A 20,466-nucleotide genomic window follows, 5' to 3' on the forward strand; every position below is an offset into this window, starting at 1 on the left:
AATAGTACGTTGTTTGTCTTCATAGTATACAGTAGAACGTAGACATTTATCGTACATTTTATTTTTAATTATGATGACTTACTACAAGCATCTTTAGTAATTGTACAAGTTTGTGAACGTTATATTTATTCAGAAATAGCATCGTAAAATCTTAAAATAACGAAGGGAAGAATTAAAAGTTAAAACATTACGCACTCTTAACACGGTTTCCATTTTTCAAAAGGCGAAGGCATCTTTTTCAGGCGTTGTTTTTGGCCTATGGACCTGCTTTTCGTTTTAACCAAACAGTAGAGCCATTCGAAAATATTGAGCTTTACAATTTGTTTGCAGGTACGTATGACTGAATGAGTACGATATTCATGATTGAAGGTGTGAAAGTATCATGCAAATACATTCTTAAACACGTATTTGACTTTTACAACGCCTTAAATTATATGTGTAACATTAAAGACTTAAAGAACATTGTATTACTCTGAGATAAAACTCTATATTACTCTGCCATTAACTATCCAATTTAGAACATACGTATAATGTTAAGTTCACCGGTAAAAGTGCCCATCAGCATATATACTGAATATGTAAAACATTGACATAATTAATCAAGACATGTAAAATGGCGCATACTGTTGGTATGTTTTGTATTCCAGATGTTTTAAACATAACTCCTGCGCCTAATAACGGCACAATGGGATCGCTAGACCATCTCCTCCGTAGCCCGCCTGATAGGCACACGACGGCCAGTTTTGTTGAGTACCGTACCATTAACAACAGTGCGTTATCACAGGAACAGTACATAGAGCATGCGCAAAATATTTCTTGCAAGACAGCATGCACCATAACTAACGTAAAGGTACTCAGTTTAAAATAACTTTAATTTTTCCGAATATGCTTGCGTGCGACATTAATTTGTGTAAGATTTAGGTCAATGTTATTTTTAGTCATAAGTCAAACTCTTAATTTATTATCTGGTTCAATTTGTTTCGTTACCTAATTCTTGTAAAGGAAATTTGCAACTTAATTCAACAAAACAACAAGAAAAGCATGGCTGCATCCTTTTTCGCTACACCTGTACAGTAAGTGTAAACAAACCGAATGCAATGCCAAACACATCAGCCTGTAACGCTTGCCTTCCCCAATCTGATATCAGAAAACAATGAACAATAGATCTACGTATGTAAAATACAAAACTTAACTTCATTTCATTGCAAGCGATTAAATATTAAAAAACACCGGGAAATAATTCCCTTTAACATTCTCGCTAGCTTGATGAGAGACTACTTTTTTTAGTTTCAAATTAATATTAAATTAAGTTACGATGCATGTTGTGTCACTGCTCAGCATAATTAACCCTTTCAGTGCGGGAACCGAATTTTGAAGGCCTTTGCAAACAGTTTGGATCCAGATGAGACGCCACCGAACGTGGCGTCTCATCTGGATCCAAACTGTTTGCTATTCTGATAGTATTCTTTGAAAAAAATCGAAGAAAATGCTAATTTTAGAAATTCTGCAGACGACATTTTAGCAGACGACAAATTTCCCAGCATGCAAAGGGTTAATAATCAAAAAGACGTGAAGATAAGCAACAGTCAAAATTACAGTACTAAGTTAGAAATATCTTTCACTACTCAATTAAAAAAATAATAAAATTAATTATCTGTTGATTATCATTGTTTTGTATTTTCTTCAGTCGCCATGGACCACGGTGACAATAATGTCTGCACTATGAAACTCACAAGACATTGAGCTAGTCATCTTCGTACAATCGTAATTTTAAAATTCAGACTATATTGAGTTTTTAGTATACCGGTAGTATGTTTTCATCGTTCAATTATCCACCATTGATATTGTTGATTTCCAGGCCATCATGTCAAACAATTGCAATGTCATTTCAGACTAAAAGAGAAAAAAAGATATACCAATGTGTAATCCTTTTCAGAAAACTATTCCACTTTCAAACTTCGACAGTATTGCATTGTAAGGAGAATATATCTATGCGTTATACCTTGTTTACGAAAACACATCTGCGTTTCTATTTCGTGTGACTGTGAACCTACTTTATACATTGTTTTATCTTGAACTATTTTAGTAATTAAAATGCAAACATTTACATTTTTATAAGAAAAATAATTCAGCGTAATTCTATGAAAGCAAACAAGTTTGTTCTTAATAGTACATGTACATACCATAACTGTTAAAAAACGTGTATTAACATGAATTAATAACACACATCATAAATATTTATAAACACGTCCTAACATAACAACTATTTCTAACAAAACAAATTGCATACTATCTATTTATATAAAATGGCATTACTTATTATAACACACATACAACTTTATACCAAACAGCATTACTATTCATAATTAACAGAATAACATACATTCATAATACATATTGTCATTATTTATAAAACGCATCATAAACTATTTATAATAACAACATATCTAGTTATAATACACCCTATACAAAATTGTACCACAGTTTAGCATAGCTATGAAACTACGAAGCATATAAATGTAAAGAATGCAACATAGTTGATATAACAGCGCAATTAGATATTTATTACTACCGGCATTAATCTTCTTACACAAACATGTATAAAATACACAAAAATAACTATTTACTACACTCCGTAGTGGCTATAATACGAAAATCATCAATATTTGTAACACACACCATGTCTTTTTGTACACAAAACATAACTAAAAAATACAAAGCGACTATTTTTGCAGCTGCATGCAGTCTACAATGCCTATCGGAGCGTCTCGTCTCAAGACCCGCCAGGCGGAGCTCCTCGGCTTCTTAGCGATTACTTCCGGTTTCGGAACATCACTGTTTCCCGGTTGTCGACTTCCTCCGTAGCGTATGACATTGACCACATGACCCCGATATGGGTTTTTCAACAATTAGCATCTGAAAGAAGGGTTAGTTAATGGCGTATCTGGTTTCATAACAATGAAAGTCTTTTTGTTTTTGTTACATGTATGGATATTCAATTATTAACACATTGTTCTGGTGGCACTAAGGTGACATCACCGCTCCAAAAAAGACGTGAAAACAGAACTTGTGTTTTCCGCTCAAAAAAAGAGGACACTTTGGTTTGTAAAACAAAGTTTCTACATTGAAAATTCACTTTGTATTAGTAACTGTTGACATCACATCACCTACTATTGCTTGTGTTCTACTTCCAGTTTTCCAACACTCCTGGATGCAGAATTCCAGACCCAAATATTCCTGCAGAAAACTCCCAACCTATGCCATGTGGAAGGCAAGCGAATGTAACCGCTGTCAATTTACTCCTCGGTACATCTTGTTTTTTATGTTTCGTCGTGTTTAACAGTAGTTCAGGACTCATCCGTTCAATGGGTTCGCTGCTTAAAAGTACTAAGTGCGCATAATGATAGATGCCCTACTTGCGTCGAAAGGTAGGAGGAGAACTGACCTAGTTCATGCCAAATTATCACATATGTTATCTGGCAAGCCCGCTAATCGAACCCTCGATTCTCGGATTTGCAGTCCAGTGCCGTTGCACCTTGGCTAACCGGTCCGGTCCGTCGGTACTATTTCCAAAGCAACTGCAATTATATAAATGTATTTACCTAAAATATATATGTTCAATAAACACTGATTATTTATTTACAAATAATTAAAGAAGATGTATTTCTTAGGAAAGGTCTGAAAAAGAAGCTCATCGAGAATACAAATTTAAATATGTCAAAACAAGCGTGTCGAAATAATCAACGAATATTAAAGTATGTTAGTTTTGTTAATCAGACAACACCAGCTTTAAGCAAGAGTTTGATAATCATATGCATATCCTTAAAATAGAAAACAGATTTGTTTACCTTGTTCCCTTGTGTTCTTTTGCAGGACACAACGAATCTGACTCCTTAGTTAACTTTGTCTCATCTGCATTCGTGCGCGTACCGGCTTTATTCGAACGCAGTAAGTAGGCCATAACGAAATGCACGTCCGACTGGACTGTTAACCCATTTATGCCTAGTGGAATCTTCCATCCTTCTAAATTGGATCAATTTATTTCCAAAATAAGGGATGGCTAGTATATATATTTCTATATTTAGAATATTTCTTACAGAAATTCCTTTAAGCAAACAGCGCAGACCGTGATGAGACGCCGCATCATGCGGCGTCTCATCTGGGTCTACGCTGTTTGCCAAGGCCTTTTTGTTCTAAACGCTAGGCATAAATGGGTAAAATTATCTCAAGCCGTTGTAAGATTTTAACAATCAACACGTTTACCAACGTGTTGATTTAGATATAGAATTGTTCTAAAGCTTAGGTGTATACTCATTCATAGCGTGCACACATTCCATACAATATTGGGTTAATTATTCGTTTAATGGAAGGATTCAGTCAAAAATGTCTAAGTCATAATAACAAACATTCCAATGCTTTTTAACTATTTCCAGATGTTTGGACTCAAGTTTTGGAGTTTGTTCAGACATCTATTGCCGGTCATGAGTTGAGTACCGAGCTGATAACAGGCCCAGCGTTTGACCACAACTATGATGGTCTTCCAGACACAAACTTATCCCATAGGTCAGTGTGGGTATCAATAAAAGAAACGGTTTAAAAGCATTGTGAATTAAAAACATATATCATAATAAGAGTACCTTTAATAAAACTGTTATATTTTGAACAGTATTAAACAATCAAAAGTATACAATCTTATCTGGTCAGCCGATTGTTTCGAAGCTAGGTACTTTAAAAGCAAAAGCTAACAAGCAACCATTACACTACGCAGGCTTTTTAGTTTGTATGGTACTTATCAGTTGATGATTGTTAACCCATTTATGCCTAGTGGACTCTCCCATCCTTCTAAGTTGGATCAAATTATTTCCAAAATTAGGTATGTCTAGTATATTGTGTTCTATATTTAGAATATTTTATTACAGAAATTCCTTTAAGCAAACAGCGCAGACCCAAATGAGACGCCGCATCATGTGGCGTCTCATGTGGGTCTACGCTGTTTGCATTTTTTTCTAGATGCTAGGCATATATGGGTTAATTAACGGACACACACTTTGTCCATCTTTCTGTGTCAGGAGTTGTAAATTGCTCGTTCGATACGTACATTCTAATTTAAAATTTTATTTAACAATTTCATTCATTACACATTTGAATAAATTACATTTTTATCATTCTTCTAAACAGCGAATAAGCCCCTTTCAGGAAATCACATTTTGTTTTCCCTATTTTAGGGAATACTCAAATATTCATTTTTTGTCTCAATAGCAAACAAACGAAACAATATTTCAAATATGATATAAGTATAAAAGCCATTTTATGTAAAACTTATTAAATGAAGTTTTCAAAACTAGTAAGATATACTTTTGAGATTTTTTAGAAAAGTTTAGTGTTTTGATTATTGAATTGTGTCATAGACATACAGCTCCATGTATAAAACGCTCTTACTATAACAAAAACGTTAAGGCTCTATATATTGTAAATAATCACTGTAAATGTAATGTTCGAGCTAGTCGACATATGGTTGATCTTTATTTACTTGCAAGTCTTCCCTTTTTAATTTATTCTTACTTAGTAACCATATTATCCCATTTATGCCTAGCGTCTAGAAAAAAATGCCTTGGCAAACAGCGTAGACCCAGATGAGACGCCGCATGATGCGGCGTCTCATCAAGGTCTGCTCTGTTTGATTTAAGGAATTTCTGTAAGAAATATTCTAAATATAAACATTAATATACTAGACATCCCTAATTTTGGAAATAAATTGATCCAATTTAGAATGATGGGAGATTCCACTAGGCATATATGGGTTAAAATTACCAGATTAAGCTATTACCGTTATTCAGTCGGCAAACATCACCACGATTAAGATACAGCAAATACTATCTCAAATATACAGAAAGCATGTTTCATTACACGTTATAAATAAATATTGTACTTGAGGAACATTTTAAATCCAGTCCTTTCCCGAGTCATGTTTACGTGGTGCTAATTCGATGTGGAACTGGCGGCCATAGATGTGGGGATATTCAACTTTCCTCGTACATTTTACCAGTAGAGGAAAACACCACCATGTGCAAGGTATATTTTAATGCGACAGAAATTGAAGTCCGATCGAAAGAATAAATTGAACTTACGTGTTTTTATTAACACTGGCTTAATTATGCATCACAATTGTAGAATAATCATAGATTAAGTTCCTGACCAAAATCCATAACTTTAGAGGTAAACATATTCGCTCTTGTCTGTTCAACTGTCTGACTGTCGATTGTTTTGGTGTCGCGCTTCATATCCATACAATGTAAGAAGTGCAGCATCAAAGTTTTGCGTTAAGTCAGATGTGGAAAGACTGTAAATACGAAAGTTCAGTTGTATAAAACTCCTATTAAGTTGGTCGTCTGATACCATTTCTTCCTCAGCGTGTATTCTTGTTTGTCATGAACGTTGTTGTCCATTTTATAATTTTTTAGTGAAATCGCATACTTCAACCATAAATAAGTTTGATTACTTTAGGATTTCAAAATATACATGGAGGAGAACGAGGCCCGACTGCGTGACGTTGAGTTGATAACGGGTCTACAATTCATGTCGGATGATGGCTCATCAGCGCAGATAAGGACGCGACTACCATGGTCAAGACTCAACGCTGGAGAGTTGAAGAAATAGAAAAGCGATATGGAAATAGAAAAAAACAAATATTATCCGTGCATTGGTTTCAGTGCTTTAAAGAGTGACTGTATGGTGTTGTGAATATAGTTGTCCAGTTATCATGAAGATCGTTATCCGCCGTATGCACTATCACGACTTTACTTTATAATTCGATAGTTAGATAATATTTGATAATGATTCTTCTGATCACGTAATTACATTTTATTAACACAAATTTATTACGTAATGTGAAGAAAAGGAAGAGAGATTTCAAATAATATGTGTTTAAATAGCGGGATGAAACACCTTGTCACAAGTCAGTACCATGGTTTTTTATCTGTGGATTAAACTCGTTAGCTTCGGCGCAAATATTTTTTTAACTGGGATAATCTAGTTTCTTTATCTAGACGATAAGATTATTCTTCGTATCATCGGTAACAAAAGAGACTCGAATTAAAGGCAATCACCCCAGAAAGTCACTCTGAAATTGATGGAAATGGATTGGATCATACAGAAACGAAAGTGTCTTTTTTTCTACCGTGTGGTTTATCTAAACGTACTTTGCAGGATGTAGTTATGAATGTTATGTAGTATTTGTATTAGTTAAAAATGTAATCAGTATTTGAATTCAAACTGTAAGTTTCTTATTAATTCCAGATTTAACATGTAAATATTGCAACGTCATTTCTTTTTCTAAATTTTGATCGCACATGTTAATTGCAAATGAAATTTAAAAAAAAGAACATGTAATGGTCCTTATTTTATTAATATGTGAAAATGACTGCAGTTTTGTTGTCGCAGGAAAACAGGATTTAGTATGTTGATTTATTCAGTAATCTGCTTTGATGAAGAGTCAGTAAGTCGACGTATTTATGCGCTCAGGTCCTTGGAAAATTAGGCTTTATGTTTGATTTCCTATAAAGAATGTAAATATGTGTCGAGTTCTTAGAAAACTGGGTTTAATGCATGTGCTTAAAGTGTCGTCTTAGATTAACCTGTGCAGTCCGCACAGGCTAATCAGGGACGACCCTTTCCGCCTTAACTGGATTTTTGTGTAGAAGAGACTTCATTGAAACGAAAAATACCATAAAAGCGGACTGCACAGGCTAATCTGGGACGACACTTTACGCACATGCATTTAACCAAGTTTTCTCAGAACGGGACTCATATAAAGAATACCAATCCAATACATGTTCTTTAGATATACAAATGCCCTTACTAGTCTTTTTTCTATCATTGCTTTTGTTTTGAAAACAGTCTCTGTACGTTGTAAGCGTTGTTGTGTGTGTGTTTTAGCTTTTTCATTTTACTAAAAATGCGTCAAAAGATGTTATGATGAAAAACGAACAACACATAACGCGGATGACATTTAATTATGATTCCAAATTTAAACATGTAATAATACAAAACAAAATGTATTCAAACTAAGTAACGTAAGTATAAATCAAACTGTGTACATGTAAATAAAGTTGTATAATATACGATAATTTTGTAAAAATAAAATATACATATTTGAGTCGATTTTTCTGATTTTCAATCAACATTACTGATAAATAGTAACAATTAACATTACTGATAAAACAGTAACAATTAACATTACTGATAAACAGTAACAATTAACATTACTGATAAAACAGTAACAAAACGTGTGTTTTTACGCATACGATTCGTGTCATTAAAAAAACTCCATATGTCAATACACGTCGCAGTGGTCGATTATAGTTATTAAAGTGAATGACCATAATGCGTTTTTAACAATAAAATAAATTAAAAAATTATAACAGGGATCACGTACAAGATAAATGTATCAGCGTTTCCCAAGTGTAAATAAAATAAGTCCCTTCAACATATTAGCCGCGCTCTGTGAAAAGGGGGTTTAATGCATTTGCGTAAAGTGTAGTCCCAGATAAGCCTGTGCAGTCCGCACAGGCTTATCAGGGACGACAATTTCTGCGTTCATGATATTTTTTGTTTTGCACAGAGTTCGTTCTTAGCAGAAATCTAGTTAAGGAGGAAATTTGTGTCACTGATTAGCCTGCGCGGACTGCACAGGCTAATCTTGTACGGCACTTTAAGCACATGCATTAAAACCCCTTTTCACATATTTTTCTCATTCGACAATATGCAATTACAATCCTTCACACAGATGAGTGTTCTAGCACCTTATCTCCTTTACCATAGCGAATAGTCTAGGGATCTTAGCGTTGTTCAAAATTACCGCCATGGCCATTGTTGATTGTTCCTAATTTCCAAGATAATCCATTCAAATAACATATAATAATACTTTTAAAGCGTCTTACAAAACAGACCATCCGTAGAAGAAAAAAACATAACTTTTCCAACGGCGGTGGTTATTCGAAGTAATAACAAATCTAACGCATTTTACAAATTGTTTTTACCCTCAGTCTGAATGACTAGACTCACTCAACCATAACTCAGTTCCCATTCGTATCTATATTCGGAGTCTCGCCATCGTTATCATCAACTATTATTGCAGGAATAAGCTTCATATCATCACTCGTCTCCTTCGGCATGTTTATTAAATATTCCCGTCGGTCGTTCGCGTAATTAGGAAGATGAAGCATTACGAAGGGTTTTTAAAAATAAATGTCCGAATCCGGAACCGATCACTACCATTATCAGAAACCCAATGTTCATAGTCATCACGCTAACCATTACCACGTGACCAATCACCAGCGTTGCTATTCGGTGACACAGTATCATCCTCTGAATACGACTGTCTGTGTTGGTTGGGTTTCTGTGAGACAAACAAAGATATTTCATGTATATGCTACTGAAATTCTGTCATTTTTAGTTGGTCGCGTTAGCGGCCGCCTAAATTTACAGAGCGTATTTTGCAAATCAGTATGTGCTTAGAAGCCTTAGCTACGGTAAGAACCGCATCTCACTCTGCTAGTGACGATTACCGCTGACTGTCTGCAGCAGAAGACAAATGATTATGCTCTAGCAATGAGTGTATATACCAGCTTTTAAGACGACATTGGCCAGTCTAGTGTTTATCATTGAAATATGTACATTTGGCTTCTTTCAGGGAAAACGGGGCTTAATGCACGTCAAATAAGATTAGCATGTGCACACTGATTAGCCTGTGCAATGCGCACAACCTAATCAAGGACGACAACAGCGAATAACTTCAGTGCCTTCAGCGCTTTGATTTATAAGTTCAATGACACAAGAAATATTGTCATTGTACAAATATTACACATATTATTGTACGATGTCTTCTGTTACTTGTTAAGCAAAGACGACTCTATAAAAAAACACGGCTAAATCCGCCCCAGAACTTTTACTTTGAACAAATATAGAATTCTTAAAAAAAAAAGAGTAAAATATTAATAAAATACAGTAATCGCCAATTTGTGTTTAATTGATCTACAACAATGACTTTTAACCATCATCAAACAAGTATGTTTCTGAATCTGGACACTTAAATACAACTAAGTGAAGATTAAAACCTTTCACAAATCCATCGAACATACTGCTGACAAACATGTACAAAAAAGATTCACCTAGTTCGAGGCATATACGTTCGCCGTTCCTGTTGGATGTGTAGCCAGTGGTCCAGCACCTCCAGTATCAAGGTCAAGGTCAACACAAACACTAAAGCCAAGACTATGCCTGTATAAAGAAAAATGTTAGTTACGAGTTTGAATTGTGACTCATCCATTGCGTCGGAAGGCCTAGACTTACATAGACTCCCTTGAGTCCGAGTCTTTTCGAGAATCACTACTTGGAGTTTTGATGGGCTTCCCGGATCCAACCCGGAACCGACCGGTCACTAGATGGACACCATAGCAACTGCAGAATTCCTTTTGATATTTTGAAACACAGTTTGTGACAATTTTAACAACATAAACAGCATTTGTTCAATAAAGCTTATTCAGGCTGATATCATACATTATATATTCTTTATACAATATTTAAGTCATGGTAAAACAGTCTGGACGATAGTTTTTTGAACTGGTGAACATAGTAAGTTTCGAAGGGAATAAATAATTACAACTAATATTTCAACTGCACATCTAACATTTACTAGTTTACTTACGGGACTTACGATTACACATTTTGTGCAGTAGGGGGAGAAACATCTTGATACTGATTTTCCGATAATTACGATTTCCATAGTTTCGATAAAATCGATAATTATTTACGTTAATTATTTAAGGTTGATGATTTACAATAAATTATTTATGTGGAACTTCGTTTAAGATTGTCTATACAAGTTTGTGTCAATGACCTACTGTAATTGCAGCATGCAAATTATATAATATACATATAATGATAATTATATGTATGTCGTGACCTATAACAACAATAAACATTGCTCAGACAAGAATTAATATCAATCGTAATAATTAGATCATCGAGAATAATAGATTCGTGTTTATAAATATATCTCTAAATACATATACCATTCTAAATCGAACCAGATCCATCAATATGTTAGGTATATATAATTGCAATGAGGCCATTGATACATTGAACAACGAATAGCTGAATATATGTTCATAGAGAATTCATCGTGAATTACTCGCCTGAAATTAATGTTATACTTTTGACATCTACAAAAGACATGTACGATATAGTCAGTGTATAATTGAGACAAACCTGATCTGTTGGTACACACGTAGCAGATGTTTTATACCGATTGCAGAGACGTTAAGAAAAGAATATAGCAAGCTGTCGCCGTGGTTTTGTCAATAAAAATAATATTATTAACTAGTATATGCCATATTTTGTCTCAAGATATGAAAAAAACTGCTTACTTGGGATCGATAAAATATGTAAACCCGGAAGCAAGAAGTCTCCTCGCGTAACAAACGTAAAAAACTGAAAGTAGAAATGAATCTTGATAGTAGATCTACAATAACAAACAGTAGCACATCAAACAGTAGTTTTGTCATCAAATAATTGATTTCATTATTTTCGTACGCGAACACAGTAACAAGTAGTATGTGTAGTTGTTTCCTGATACATGTTAAGGTTTATCCTTGAAGAAAATTATCTAGACTTTATATAGTGTTCTTCTCTTAAAAAAACAACAGAACATCTATATACATAGCATACAGGTGACATTAACTCCTCTAGTTTCTTTCTCGTTCACACGACACACTAACTCGATGGAACAATCTACTTACTCGTGGGCACAAATAAGCTATGTCGTGGGAACGTCTTACTAGGTAACTGTCGAGGGAACAAGATAGAAGAAAGGAGTGCACAACTAAATAGAAAAGGACTCAGGAGTGCAAGAAACACAGAGTGGTGCAGTAAATAAAGGAGGGGTCCATTAAACATGAGAGGAAAGAACGAATTAGCTATGTCATAATCATGGAAACTACTGGCTAAGTCGAGGGAACTAACAAGATTCTTATGGTCAAACAATGCAATTTGAAGGTTTCTCTCTGAATATTTGAATGATCCGTTCATTTGAATTATACAAGAGGAGAAAAAACTAACTCGAGAAATCAAAATAAAAAATCGATATAACACAATATAAAAGTCGAGAAATAATAAACTGGACCGCTCTTTTATATAGTTTAAGTTAGTTTTGCACTGCTCTATTTTCTATCTCGTTCCCTCGACTTAGTAAGTAATTCCCAAGACATGGCTAATTCGTTCCCACGAGTTAGTTAACTATTTTAGTCGTTCTCTGACTTATAATCACACTGGCAAGGTAAACACTATTTTACCAGGGGAAACCCAAAAACAGTCATGCGTACGACAAGCCAAGTAAACTTGAAATCTGTAAATAATTTCATTAACTTAATATACTTATCATCAAAAAATATATGATAATTTAATAAGCGATAAGAATAAGTACAAACAGATGCAATAACAGGTAATTATATTCACCACGAAATAAGTATGCTAGTTGTAATTTCTGTCTTTTCAACATTAATAATCTGAATAAAGAACAAAGTAACATGTTGCATCATTTACTATATTTATAACATGTATGCAATCATCACATATGCACATATAACATTCATACCGCATCATTAGAACTGGACAGGTGAGTATTATAAACCACGGGCGTAGCTGCTAGGCACAGCTGGCTCGGGCCTACATTTTTTGAAACATGAAAAAACAAATGCTCAAACTTTGAAAAACGAATTAAATTTTTGAACCTGAGGGGTTGAGGTGTTAGTAATCTGCAATTCATATTGACATAATCCTCAGACAATGGATTCTGGTCGTGTTCAAAGGACTTATCTTCCAATTATCAGCTCTACTTCTTTCTATGTGCATAGATTCTAGCTCGCTCCTTTTCGCGTGACTTGCTGTTACAGGTTTACATAGATCTATCCGTACATCTACTTTTCTCCCTTTCAACACTACAGTAAGTTGTAATAGATAAATGTTGGATTTTTAAGAAAGATCTCGAATGATGTTTATGACCGCGGAAATTTAAAATGGAGCACTTGCCCCCGTATCCCGATCCATTGACTGAATCCGGGTCGGTTCGGTCTCTTGATGCCGAACAAAAACAAAATTTAGTTCTCTGACATCGAGATAAACAGTAAAATATCAAAGAAAAACAGGTCAAAGCCTGATATTTATTTATCTTATTATTTGTGTAGATGTGCTTTAAATCTCACCACAGGCGTTATAGGATTTAAAATGTTCAGGGGGAGGACCTCTGGACTCCCCGTTTTTATGTATCATAGCCGGACCTTCAGCAAAAAATTGCTAGCTACGCCCCTGTATACTAAAAGTTTATTATTTGTGATATATATCGACTCATTATCCATGCATAGTTTATGTCAATTATAGGTAAAATTATATTTTCTTTTGTTAAATGCATATCTCCTGTATTTACTGCACAGCTCTTGTTTTCTTGCACTCCTCTTTTATTTAATTACATTGCACTTCTTTTTTTAACTCGTTCCCTCGACGTAGTTTATAAGTCGTTCCTACGATATAGCTTTCTCATTCTCACGAGTTAGTAAGTCGTTCTCTCGAGTTAGTATTTCGTGGAAACGAGATTTTAAAATAAGAACAGTGAATGTCACCTCTATGCCATCGTACCTTAACCTATAGTTTTCATAAATGAAAGGCAGTTGTGTGACATTAAAATTTGTGATATTAGTATTTAACACAACCCAAAATATATTTTTAGAAGAAGCTGACATGAAAACTAAACCAATGTGTCCATAACAAAATATTGTAAAGCCTATGTTTACCTTGTTTAAATAAGGCTTTTGTCCAAACGTAGCTGCCATTGTATCCGTAAAACTATTAGCATAATCACTTCCTGTATAACTTTCATTTCCATCATCACCTGCTCTGATAACCGCGCCTTTCATCGAATAGCTCACATATATATAGATTACGAGCGGCTCTCCCACGTGTTATAGTCCAATATCTAATAAGCTGTTCAGATTATTTCCAACGCAATGTGACACAGTCTCTTACGGGAAAAACATATTAAAGTGATGTATGCACTTATAAGTACTACGTCATCATAATTTAAATATTAGTCTTTTATTGATGACGTAATTAAAACTTGTTATACTACAACGCAGAGCTCGCAACGATGTGTTGGCTGGATTTATAAAAGGTGGTTTAAAGCACACTTGGTAAGCGTGTGGCTATGATATTAATAATTAAAAACATCATTTTGAATGAAAAATAATCAAATTTTAACGAAAAATCTACTTCTCTGAAAAAATCACCAAAAAATAAATTTGATAGTCTAGTGAAAAAAAATCAGAGAAGTAGATTGTTTGTTTTTCATTGTTCATTCAATATGATGTTTTACTAAGTTATATCCTAGCCACACGCTTATCACCTGTGGTTTAAAGGTAGGAACATATGTGTACATGTTATATTACGTAAAATGGGTTGGTTTGATTTTGGGGGCGATTGCCTTCTGCAATTCGCCCCATAGGTAACATAATATACGTATACCGAAGAATGTAGCCCGTTAGCATTTAACCACTTCGCATCCAGATTCTGCATTCGCAAACAAAATAGCTCCGATGAGCGAGTTCCATCCATGGCAGCGTCTTTTCACTGTGGCATTAGCACCCGAGTAACACGCAGTCCTCGTGGAAGGTGTATACCGCGACAAAATATCGATTCAATACTGAACTATCTGCACTTAATTTTAATAATTCAACTGCGTTCGCGATATGGGCGACACAATTTAATTACCACGCGCTACATTTTTACTGTCAAAGTAAACATCTCAATGTTCTCTGCGCTACAAAGTTTTAGTATGACAATTCGCCCGTGCTTTTCATGCCAGTTTTGAACTTTTCCTTACACACGAAATACATGTTGTGGTTGTCACTTTCACAGCAGCTAATTTATTTGCGTTAACGTTTTCGAAGTAATCAAAACAATCTCGTATATGTTCGCCTTAACAGTAGAACATAATCAACATTTTTTTTTGTTCCCATAAAGTCGCTATATGACATACACTGTGTCGGTGTGACTTAAAATCCAGCAAATAAATTAACTGAATATCTATATGAATAATGATTGAGTATACATGATGTATAGAAACCTTATGACAACGTTTGTCTTCACGAAATCTCAGATACATATAACAGAGTAAAAACCTAGGTTACCAGTTTAATGATAATAATCAACATTGTATTCACAAATGTTTCGCAGTTATGCATTGTCACGTACGAAAATGACTTGTTTAAAACAGCAGCATTTACTTGTATCCCAAATAGCTAAATCATATATTATGTTGACAGCCTGTCACCCTTCCTTAATTCCATCTGTTTATTCAACAAAGGTGATTGGTTGGCATCACGGTGTATAGTGTTTTTACGACCACAAAATCTGAGCAAAATCGCCCCACCAGTACTTTCAGTACTTTGATTTTTTCAAGAGCTCAAACTGAATTATGCTAATACTTCTTTTAATTTCAAGATACCTTAATATTGTGTTCCTGTGACGAACCACATCAGCTAAGGAGCTCGATGGCATTGATATTTGTTCACGCGTACGTAAACACTGTCATAGACAAGAATCTAATGCACACTCTTAAATAATTTCAGTGCAGATGTAAAATATATCCACGTGTAAACGTCATTATGTTTTTGTGAGTTAACGTAAAGGCAATAGAGTTCACGCGTAACGATTACAATTGCGCTTTTGCATCTTATAAGCCGCTCACGTGGTCACGATACGATGTTCCACTATGCGCTTACATTTTAGAGCGCTCATATATTAAAATTCAATGGCCCACGTAATGATGTTCACGTGCGAACACAAATGTTCACATACAGTTCACATTATTTTTACACTTGACTTTACATCGACATGGCTCCTACTCATTTTTGAAGAGTTTAACTCCTTCCGTTGTGAGGAAAGTAAATAAAGGCACTACAAGGCGATATTGAGATGGTAACAGCAAAACAGTACAATGGCGGTGATGATAAAGAAACAATACAATTATGATAACGATGCAATACGATGGCGATTACGCGACTACAACGCGCCATTACGATTACGATAACGCGACTCTTCGACGGTGATACTATGAAAAATATTTGTCATTATCTCAGTATTGTCTATTCGTCACCTGGATTATACACATTCATGACTTGTGAACAAAACTCGTGTTTCACCACTCACAATATGAATATAATTATATAATGTATATAAAAAATACTGAGAACAATTTTGAGACAAAAGCTGAAAGTTAATACATTGTTGCACCGCTATTTGAGACTAAAATTTCAGCTGATCGCAAAGCGTTTTCTTGCAATAAAAACACCATGTCTGATAAAAAATATTGAATCCACTTCAATTACACTTCATGCACAGATTATATTTAACGCTGATGCTTCGGTATAACTATCGCATTGTCGTTTATAAAGTATTGAGGCATACGTAAATCGTGATGTACGATTGGCAGCTTAAATATGTCCCTAATGGCCCTATTCCACTACGAAAACAAGCCCACGATTCCCTACGATTTATCACATTTGAATCGAGAAGACTCATGACAGTCTACGATTCAGTTACGACACTGGTACCATTGAGTTACGACGAATCGTGGGGTTCGGTTGAAGTATTGCGAATAGGGTCGCGACTTCACTACGATGTGAAAGAATCTAATGCGACTGTACTACGAACGATGCAGATCGGTCACGACTAATGCCTCGGTTACACTGTATCGAATCAGAGCTACGAATGAGCTACGAGTCAATCGGCTACGAATGACTACGAAATTGTAAAAATTCGTAGACCGCTTCGATTTCAGTACGGAGCACAACGATGTGAGATCGGATTTCGACTAATCTACCATCAAAATGTTGGAAAACGAACAAGGAAAGGTACGGACTGCTACTGATCGACGCGCTTTAGTACAGAGCGCCACAAATCGGTACGATCAAACTACGAATTCGCTACGGTATGGTACGATTAAGTACGATGCTACGCGAATCAGTACGATATAACTATGGATCCGCTACGGTCTAGTACAGGTAAGAACGAACTAGAACGGTCCGCTACGAAGTAGGGTGAAATTGCGACGGACTGGCACGGACATGTTGGAACGAACTACGATTGAACATTACGCCCACAGCCTTTTGTGTTGCCATAGACAAAATGCCTCCCAAAAAGAGAACATGCAAGCGACAGCAACAGCGCGTAACAGAAATAATGGAAATAATGGAATCAGCCGTGTCTGGGGAAGAGTCTACTGCCTCCATCCAAAACCAAGAGCCGGGAGAACCAACAAAACTCAAAAGAATAGCAAAAGCATCATCTGCGATGATATAGAATCCTATTGGTCTGTCGTCACCTGGAAGAGATGTTGCTTCTGGCATGCCAATCAACCCCCTTTAGATTGCCAACTTGAGGACGCTTTGATTCCATATTTGTGCGTCGGAACATCTCCCTTGCGATCCAATATTTACCCATATGAATTGGTAATCGGCGTCCACCAGGGCCATCAGCACAACAGAATGGTAACATTTATAGTTATAGTATAATGAGCCACCGTTCTTGGGACATCGTATGGCTACATGCTTTCCATATAGAGCTCCAATGGCGTGTGTAAATTGCCATTTAGCTGCGAACTGATCGGCTATGGCCTTCCACTCCTCAGGCTCAGTAGGAGTCTGGATAACATCCCCAACATATGCTGAAACTATGGCCTCACAAACGTCCCGTACAATACTACATATCGTATTGTGTGCAACACGAAACCCATTCATCAATGTACGGTAACTGTCCCCTGTGGCCAAGAACCTTAAGGTAATTGCCAACTTCAAATCTGGATTGATGGACTGTCTGAACCAGGTGTGGTTCTTCGTGATCCTGGGACCAACGACCTGTAATAGCTCATGGAACAAATCAGGCCCGATTTTGGTGAAGTTTCTTAAAGCCGCCGGATCTTCAGCCATCAGTTCGGCTATCAAAGTCTCGTATCGGCCGAGAGCGGGTCGTCTTAAAAGCCAGTCTCTTATCCACCACCTCCTTTTTCTTCTCTGACCTGATCAAGAATGCAAGTATTGATGTACAAATATAGATTATGCTTAGGAAAGTATGATTAATTTTGTATTTTATTATGTCGGCTATTTATTTAACAATTATCAAACCACGTACAAGTAAGAGCAAGATTCAAAAGGCATATGAGGCAGACACTTACCTGCAAATAAAAACAAATGTATTACCAGTAAGTTCAAATTCTAATATTTTCAAAACACGTAACCTTCAGCACAAAGCGATACTAGTTAAACGATATTGAATCATTATTACCTCTATGCATATCGTCAAGCAGCTCGAATACGGCCTCTGCATTTTGTGCCAAATATCCAAGTATAACAAATTTATCGCAAACGCAATTTGCTGGCGGTTCATGATTGTGAACTCAACAAATGCAAGTACGGTTGCTTTCATTTCCTTGATGTTTTTCAGTAGCAATTTATTGTAGTGGACCGTACATGTCCGTACTGTTTCGTGCTGAAATGTAGTACATCGTACAAGATCGTGCAAATTCCTGCGTATCCGTAGTACAACGTACTATAACCGTGGCTTTCCGTAGTATATCCGTTGAATAATCGTAGCTAATACGTAGCGTAACCGTACCGCTCCGTAGTTCTTCGTATCAATCCGTAGATCCTTGAAAATCTTTGGGCCTTCGAAAAGGTACGGACGACTACGGTGTCGTTACGAACTAGTACGGATCAGTACGGTTTAGTACGGACTGCTACGGATACGCTACGGTCGATAAATTCGTAGCAAATTTTTGAACATGTTCAAAATTTGTCAAGAGTCGCTACGGACAACCAAAAACTACTACGACTGATAACGGATCAAGTACGGAGAGCCACGGTCCAGTAAGGATATCTACGAACTGTGCCGAAAGGTATTCGTAGCTCGTTCGAAGCTCTGATTCGTGCCAGTGTGACCGAGGCATAAGCTAGGACTTTACCGAACTTACCCATGAATTAGGCGCCAATATCTATTGATATTGATCTAAATCGCTAGAATCTGAGCAGGCTCGCAACTCACTCGGGGTGAACTCGTGAGAGTCTTGATCTAAATCGCGAGAATCTTTGCGGGCTCGCAACTCACTCGGGGTGAACTCGCGAGAGTCTTGACAAAGTCGTAGCTGATTCGTAGACAGATCACGTGATCCCTGATTTCCTGATTTAGTCACGAATTACTAACGATTCCATTACGACGCCCAAAAAAGCACTACGACGCTGTTACGAGTCAACTGCGATTAAATTTAGTCTTGAAGGTCCTGGCCAAAGTTTAAATATGGCCACGATTTTTCGGGAGCTCACGAGTTGCAGGAATCACTTACGACCGGCCCACGACTACATACGAATGAGTTAGGACCTTCGCCGATTGAGCTACGAAATCCCGACCTCAAATATTGGAAATCGGGACAAATCGTGGGGAATCGGGTCGTAGTGGAATACCCATATCATGCGTTAAGGGGTACGCGTATTGTTTCATGGTACATGAAATCGTTTTTAAACTCGAATCATACTTTGACACAAAAACACAATCATTTTTGTAAAAAAGAAAGAGTTGTGAACATTATTATTTTGTGACTGTTTTTGTTCCGCTATTAGAAATGTCCGTTGTTGGCGACTCTACTGTTTGTGTTTAAATCTATGTTACATATTGCATAACATACCTTTTTAAATTTAATTATTGCATACAGCTTTGCATGCTCTGTAATAAAGGTATAGTAATGGGACGGAACCCGGATTTTATGGAAATTTACCAAAATCTATCGAAATAAACCAGACGGTCCGGACCTACCGGAATGTACAGGTATCTACCAATTCCATTTTAGATGGTCGGGTTCGGGTCGAAAGCGATAAACAACCGGAAAGGCTATTAAGGCGGCGAGGCGCGCGAAGACAAGAAAAAAATCTTTTAATCATCTCATGCAGGAGCAATCGATTGACGAGGTCGCCCCTCTCCGATTTCTTTTTGAGGGCAGGGCACTTCGCCATGATATTTCTTGTAAATTGTCTACTAGAGCACATTTAGGATCATTGATCACCTTGAACTAGTTTCTTTGGGAGCAAGTTATTTCTATGACCAATACCCTGGCAGCCGGGGTAAATTAGACCTCATATATATTATATTTACCAATGCTAATAGGACATTTATCAATCATGATGAAGTGCAAAACAACAAATCAGTTGAAACATTTTTTGATTTTTTTGTTCTATAAATGGGATTTCGGTTATGCCGTTTTGAAGCTACCAAAGCCAGACGCTCGAGTGGGTGACGGCATCCCGCAATGTTACCAAGTGAAATGGTTGTATTAGTAATAAATAGTACTTATACAATTGCATGTACCGATGC

At 36.2% G+C, this 20,466-nt stretch overlaps 3 protein-coding genes across 6 annotated transcripts in view; 1 reads left to right on the forward strand and 2 right to left on the reverse strand.

Annotated features, from left to right (window-relative positions):
* The window catches only part of LOC127876504 (uncharacterized), a 75,110-nt gene extending 66,955 nt beyond the window's left edge, over window positions 1-8,155 (forward strand). For all 4 annotated transcript variants that reach the window (XM_052421801.1, XM_052421803.1, XM_052421802.1 and 1 more), the window contains exons 49-56: window positions 243-330; window positions 648-850; window positions 2,736-2,927; window positions 3,195-3,306; window positions 3,874-3,948; window positions 4,434-4,563; window positions 5,952-6,072; window positions 6,505-8,155. In XM_052421801.1, coding sequence (XP_052277761.1) covers window positions 243-330; window positions 648-850; window positions 2,736-2,927; window positions 3,195-3,306; window positions 3,874-3,948; window positions 4,434-4,563; window positions 5,952-6,072; window positions 6,505-6,657 — 1,074 coding nt within the window. In that variant the 3' untranslated portion in view covers window positions 6,658-8,155. The remainder of the gene's footprint in view (window positions 1-242; window positions 331-647; window positions 851-2,735; window positions 2,928-3,194; window positions 3,307-3,873; window positions 3,949-4,433; window positions 4,564-5,951; window positions 6,073-6,504) is intronic.
* LOC127876505 (uncharacterized) lies at window positions 7,702-14,154 on the reverse strand. Its single transcript, XM_052421805.1, has 4 exons — window positions 13,845-14,154; window positions 11,427-11,490; window positions 10,170-10,278; window positions 7,702-9,397 (listed from the first exon to the last, which is right to left on the reverse strand). Exons 1-4 carry the CDS (start codon window positions 13,965-13,967, stop codon window positions 9,208-9,210), a joined length of 486 nt encoding a protein of 161 aa, XP_052277765.1. The 5' UTR covers window positions 13,968-14,154; the 3' UTR covers window positions 7,702-9,207.
* Window positions 14,155-17,471: 3,317 nt separating this feature from the next.
* LOC127878263 (uncharacterized) overlaps window positions 17,472-20,466 on the reverse strand; it is a 36,782-nt gene continuing 33,787 nt past the window's right edge. Inside the window, exon 5 of the mRNA XM_052424782.1 lies at window positions 17,472-17,750. Coding sequence (XP_052280742.1) covers window positions 17,472-17,750 — 279 coding nt within the window. The remainder of the gene's footprint in view (window positions 17,751-20,466) is intronic.

This window comes from Dreissena polymorpha, chromosome 4, assembly GCF_020536995.1.
Source record: "Dreissena polymorpha isolate Duluth1 chromosome 4, UMN_Dpol_1.0, whole genome shotgun sequence".
Lineage (NCBI taxonomy): Eukaryota > Metazoa > Mollusca > Bivalvia > Myida > Dreissenidae > Dreissena > Dreissena polymorpha.